This window comes from Micromesistius poutassou, assembly GCF_964030765.1.
Source record: "Micromesistius poutassou genome assembly, chromosome: 20".
Lineage (NCBI taxonomy): Eukaryota > Metazoa > Chordata > Actinopteri > Gadiformes > Gadidae > Micromesistius > Micromesistius poutassou.
The window spans coordinates 11,488,288-11,494,355 of record NC_140290.1 but is presented as its reverse complement, the minus strand read 5'-3'; the positions used below and the strand labels follow the sequence as shown (position 1 = coordinate 11,494,355).

The following is a 6,068-nucleotide window of genomic DNA, read 5'->3' as shown; positions in this document are numbered from 1 at the left end:
CTTATCCGGGCGGTGAAAAACAGGAGTAGTTGCGTCCTTCAGGGGGGAACCACCGCGCGAGGAAACGCACCAAAACCGCCTGAGAGAGAGGTGGAGCAGGAGGAGAAGGGGTGGTGGTGGAGGGAGAAAATAAAGAACAGAGCAACATTGGCACCAGCAGCGGAAAAATAGTAATATAGGAAAACTGTGTTGTTTTTTTATTCTACCGGGACAAGCAGGAGCTGAGGGAAAAGTGGAAATAGAGAGGTGTGAGAAAAAGAGAGAGCGGGAGAGAGGAGTAAAACGAAGGCAAGACTCAAACAAGCCCCATCTCACCTGACGCGCTTGCCAGGCGGGACAGCCTGCTCTCTCTAAACTCTCTCTCTCTCTCTCGCTACCTTTATCTCACCCTCAACCTCCATCTCCTCCTCCGCCCTGGAGATGGTCCGTCGGCGGGCCCTGCTGCTGCTGAACTATCACCTGGCCTCCCTGCTGGCCTCCCTTCTGGCCTTGACGGCGGCGGCGGCGGGCTCCGAGCGCCAGCGGCACCGCGTGCAGCACGGCCCCTGCGCCTACACCTTCGTGCTGCCCGAGGTCGACCACTGTCGCCCCGCCCTCTCGCCCCTCCAGGACCTCCCCCAGGGGGCATCGGACGTCCCGCAGGGGGACTCCCCGTCCCAGGGGGACCCGGGAGCCGGAACCGGCGCGGAGGACGACACGGAGCGGAGGGCGGCCCGGACGAAGCACGCCCGGCAGGAGAGGAAGCTGGAGAACCTGGAGAGCGCCACGGAGAACAACACGCTGTGGCTGCGGAGGGTGAGCGACACCCCTCGTTGCGGGCGGCATGCGCGCGGTCAAAACGCGGGCGGTCGGGGATGGACGTGGCGAAGGCTGCTCAGGGAATCTGACCGTGAACATCCAGAGATTACCTGCTCCTTTCCCCCCCCCCCCTTTCTGCATGATCTCATTTGCCGTGTTTATTCTGTTTATTACTGTTTATTCACTGTGTTCATGTCAGCGTTCGGTGCGCCTGCCTTGTCTCCTTGGCCGTCATCAACGCCGTCTATATCTGGCGGCTGAGGATGAACTGCTAGTTCCCATGTCCTTTTTAATATCAATGTTCACATGCCGTACACCGGGTTCGCTGGCAAAATCACACAGTTTGGATCCGGGCTGAGGAGAGGACTTTTGTGGGGATTAGTCAGGGGTTTTGCTGTGATTTCCCAGATGATCACTGTTTGAATGTTTACTTATTTTACAAGATGGGAGTGATGTCTGTCTGTATGTGTGTGGATATAGACAGACTGATTGAGACAGACTGTGTGTGTGTGTGTGTGTGTGTGTGTGTGTGTGTGTGTGTGTGTGTGTGTGTGTGTGTGTGTGTGTGTGTGTGTGTGTGCGTCCGTGTGTGTGTCTATGTGTGTGTACTGTATTTAAGACCACTGGGCTGCCCAGAAATCCCGATTGCATGAGAAAGAGGAGAGGGAAGATACAAAAAAAGATTCTTTGCTAACATTGGATGGCGGACAGGCATTGCGCGGTCGGTTAAAAACAAATGTAACGTTCCCTCTCAATGCCTGCAATCACAACACAGAGTAGGATCCAGTTCAGTTATGAACTCCCCCAGATAAAGTCCTGCAGGTCGCAGCATTGAAAGTCAATCACCCGGCTGGAGGAAGGCCATGCTTTTCTCCAACAGAACATTTCCTTATCAGTGGGAGACAGTGATTAGCGTGTGTTGTCTGCCAGACCACTGGCCTGTGTGGGGTCATTTAGCTGTGGTTATTAAGAGGCTAAACAGTGGCGAAGTGATTCAAAACACCTTCACAAAACGGTGTTTTTTGATGCTCTGGTCATGGAGGTGCTGTCTGTATTACTATATTTTCTGGCAATTACTGGTGAGGAGCTCTGCCCCGGCTGGGGAACTATGCACCACCATACCTGAGCCTGTGCAAGTTTTATCAGTGGACCCGTCCCACTGCAGTCATGGGCCTGAGCCTGGGTCAGAACCGACATTTTCTTAGTAAGTTGGCTGTTTATAGGTAAGTAACAGTATAGGTAGGTAACTAATTCCAAGTTGTTTGAATGACAAAAATCTGTTCAGAATTACATGTGGGATCTGGCTAAATAGCCAACTTCCTCTCATTTCAAATCGTAACCTTTGATTTGCTGGTGATAAAAACATAATTGACACAAGGAACCTACAATCAGGAACTTACAATCAGATTACGGAGAAATTAGAATTACAGAAATCTGTTGAGGATTATGCACAGGATTTTAATGAACACAGAAGCATAACTGTGTGTTTACAGTTACGTGTTTAATACGTAAAAACCATGACAAACAATACTAAAAAACAAGGATTACACTGGTGAGACTGGCATTGCACGTACATGTTGCAGTGTGCACGCAACCTAACATTTGTCAATAGTTCCTTTATTGTAACCTCATTATTTATTGATTGCAGTGATTAATCCATAAGGTTTAAAGGTACAGTGTGTCAAATGTAGAGGAACAGATTTGGCAGAAATGGAATATAATATTCTTAAATGGCTTTTAATTATTGTATAATCCCATGATTGTTTAGTGTGTTCATTACCTTAAAATTGCCCCTTAATATCAAAATAGGGAGTGTGTTGTACTTGAGATATGCCTCACCATGGGCGTATAAGTGTCCTTGGAGTTTAACCCCCGTCCATGAAGCTTAACCCTCTATCGGACCCACCTCATATAGCCATTGAATACGAGCTTAGGCTACGTCCTTTCACCAGAACATCCTCTGTATTTCAAGGATTCAATAATAAAGGAGTTGTATAAAGGAACTTTTTCATTCAACTTTTTCCCTTCCCAAGTGATGATCCTTTGTTCAGTTTTTTTAATGGCTTCCATTCTTCTCTATCAATCCCCCTCTCTCACTCTTCAGCCTGGACTGGTTTTCATCATGGCTGGGGAATAAAGTTGCTTGTGTGGAAGCCTGACATGTTCACTGTCAGGTCCTGATCATTACGTCTCATCTTGCTCACTCGCTCCGGTGGCACACGCTCACAAAAACCCCCGCTAAACAACACAGGAGGGGAGATCCTGCGAGTGCTGTCTGTGCCCTCCCGTTGTGAGACCAGACTGCAGTATCACACCCCCCGGTGCGACCATGTAAAACATTTACCGTTGTGTGTCTTAGCCAATGTGTATGGATTTTGGTTGCATGTGTGTGTGTATGTGTGTGTGTGTGTCTGTCTGTCTGTTTGAACCAAAACTCAACTGTATCTCTCCGTGCCCACCCCTCCTGCCTGGCAGTAGGACGGGGGCTGTGGGGGGGGGGGTTCTGGAGGGTTGCTCACTAGATGCAGATGAGTCTGAATATGTGCCTTGGACCTCGTAAACAATTCTTGTAAACCTAAAATGTCACGCAGAGCCAGAAAATAGCTGGGCCACCACCTTCACCGTTACAATGTTAGATGTTTTATTCAACGATTCGCCTCCTTACTTCACAAGGCTAAAGTTCCACGCAAGCTTAGCGAGAACACCGATATGCATGTTAGTGAGTTAAAGTATTCTGACCTTTGACCCCATGGTGAAGGCCCCTTTCAACACCTGGCTAACTGTTTCATGTAAAACTAGACCATGTGCCATGGTGGGATAGCCTCAGGTTTTGAGTGTGTGCACATGTCTGTGTGTGTGTGTGTGTGTGTGTGTGTGTGTGTGTGTGTGTGTGTGTGTGTGTGTGTGTGTGTGTGTGTGTGTGTGTGTGTGTAGCTGTGTGTGAGAGGGAGCGAGTGAGACAGAGAGAGAGTAAGAGAGCAAGAGAGCGGGTCGGCAAGTGTGTGTGAGAGGGAACGTGTGAATTGTGTGTGTATGTGTCTAAATATAACCCTCCCTTTGGTATTCGATAAAAGAAAACACACACATTACGCCTCTGTGGATGGGGGTTGAGATGGGGTTGAGTTGACCTAGCATCCTATGCCTTGTCCCAGTTCACTTCAGCGGGGGATTCAGAGAGGAGAAACAAGCATTTTCTATGTTTTTGTTTTTAAACCTCACACCACCCCCGATATTGAGCTCCACTCCATTCCCTGCTCTCCTCGGGGGGGGTTGATGGAGTGGCTTTGAAAGTGTTTTTAAGGCGACTTTCTGGAGCCCAAACAGCTTATGTTAATACGGTCATATTATGAGAGATGGCGGTGGCTAGGTAACCCATGGAGTTGTTGTTCTTTTAGCCTAGTTCATTAAGGCAGCGACACCTCAAGCGCCACCGACCCAATGCTATCAAGACGACTGAGAAAATACGATATGCACCACGTTATTCAGCGGTGTTGAAAACACACTCGGGTCACAACCTCATTTATTTCAACCTTCAAAACAACAAGGTTGACTTGACACATGAATCAGGGGGCCGTTTCCATGTCTGAGAAAAGCCACCTTCTCCGTGTTTTGGCCCTTGTTAGCCATCAGAGCTGTCCTCCATCATAGGGAACCCTCCCCTGTGATGCATTCGTAGACACCACAAAAAACGCATTCAACATTCTCTAACATCACAGTGAGGATCAACGCTGAGGCTTTACAGACACTGGGATGAACCAGGCCAACACTGACCCCCACTGTCTCTCCCACACCCCTCATCCCCCCCCTCCCCAAACCAAACACGCAGCCCACAAAACAAATTTGGATCCATGCCAGCGTTGAAATAAATGGTTCTGTTTTGGGGGGCAGTGCACTCCGACTTCTGAACTTGAGGTCAAGCGAATCAGACAGCTATGATGGAAAGTGTGTAGAAACGCTCTTTGGACGGACCAGAAGCTTCTGTGAGAAGGAATGGGATCGTGAGCTAACAAGTTGGTTGCGTCACGCAGCGGTAATCTCCTCAAAGTCATCTTGGCCGGCATCATTTTTGATGAGTTTTTGGTGTGTTTTTTTTCTCCGGGACTGGTTCTTATCGTTGTCTGGTTTTCATCCATAGCAAAAATGTTGAAGATGAATGTAGGATGGGGTTGTGAGAAACAGTATGGATACACACAAACACACAAGCTATGGTATTCTCTTCAATCGTTCGTGGTCGGGGTATGGTGCCTATTGCAAATAAATCCCTTTGATCAACTAATCTTCAACCCCGCCCCCCCCCCCCCAATTCGGTATTTAACTATTTTGCTGTGACATTTTTCACCGCCAAAAAAAGCATTAATTCCCTCTGCGGTTTCTCAACCTGTCTTTATTACAAGGGCGGCGCCGCATGTCAAACCGCTGCCCCCCCCCCCAGCACCACCACCAGTGACGTGCAAAACATGGTATATTAAATGCCTGACTGGCGGCTGCGTTTGCCTTCCATGTGCCTCGCTCATGGCTGCCTCGCTTGCTCGTGGAAGATGGATGGCGTGCTATTTCTAAACCAAGCGTTTTAACATTTCACGCCTTTCCCGCTTCCCAGCATGTGATTGATTAGAGTTCCCACATCCCCCCCCCCCCGCCCTCCCCCCCATCGGAAGTCCCGGAAATAGAACGATTTTCCACCATTGGAAAGGGATTGAAGTTGTTTGAGAAACACCCTTGAACCGTCTTGCACTTGGTTTTTAGAAAAGCCATGCTACCGTGATGGGGTTGGAAGTCATGCTAAGGGTTTTGTTTTACATTGTGCTCTGGGCACGATTTTACTACATTGATGGATGGATTGATGACAGCTGGATGTGTGATGAATAGATTGATGGATAGAATCGAATGGGTGGAAGATATACAGATGGATTGTTGATGGTCAGTAGGATGGATTAGTAGAAAGCCAATCAATAATATGGATATCACCTGTGTTTTTCCGGCAGTTGGAGAGCTTCATCCAGGAGAACGTGCGCTCTGGTATGGAGGAGAAGAGGAACGCGGTGCACACCCAGACGGCGGCCATGTTGGAAATGGGCACCAACCTCCTCAGCCAATCGGCGGAGCAAACCCGCAAGCTGACGGACGTGGAGACCCAGGTGAGGCCGCCAGCAGGGGGCAGTGTGGAGCTGTTTGAAGGCAATTTGAACAGACACGATTGGCTGTTAACCATTTTCTCTGAACTCAAACATCATTTGCGAAGATCATTACATGAACGTGTATTGCCAATA

General features: G+C 48.8%; 1 protein-coding gene across 1 annotated transcript in view; it reads left to right on the top strand.

Annotated features, from left to right (window-relative positions):
* Window positions 1–420: 420 nt before the first annotated feature.
* angpt2b (angiopoietin 2b) overlaps window positions 421–6,068 on the top strand; it is a gene marked incomplete at both ends in the record, with an annotated part of 22,438 nt that continues 16,790 nt past the window's right edge. The window contains 2 exons of the mRNA XM_084484361.1: window positions 421–795; window positions 5,784–5,936. Coding sequence (XP_084340487.1) covers window positions 421–795; window positions 5,784–5,936 — 528 coding nt within the window. The remainder of the gene's footprint in view (window positions 796–5,783; window positions 5,937–6,068) is intronic.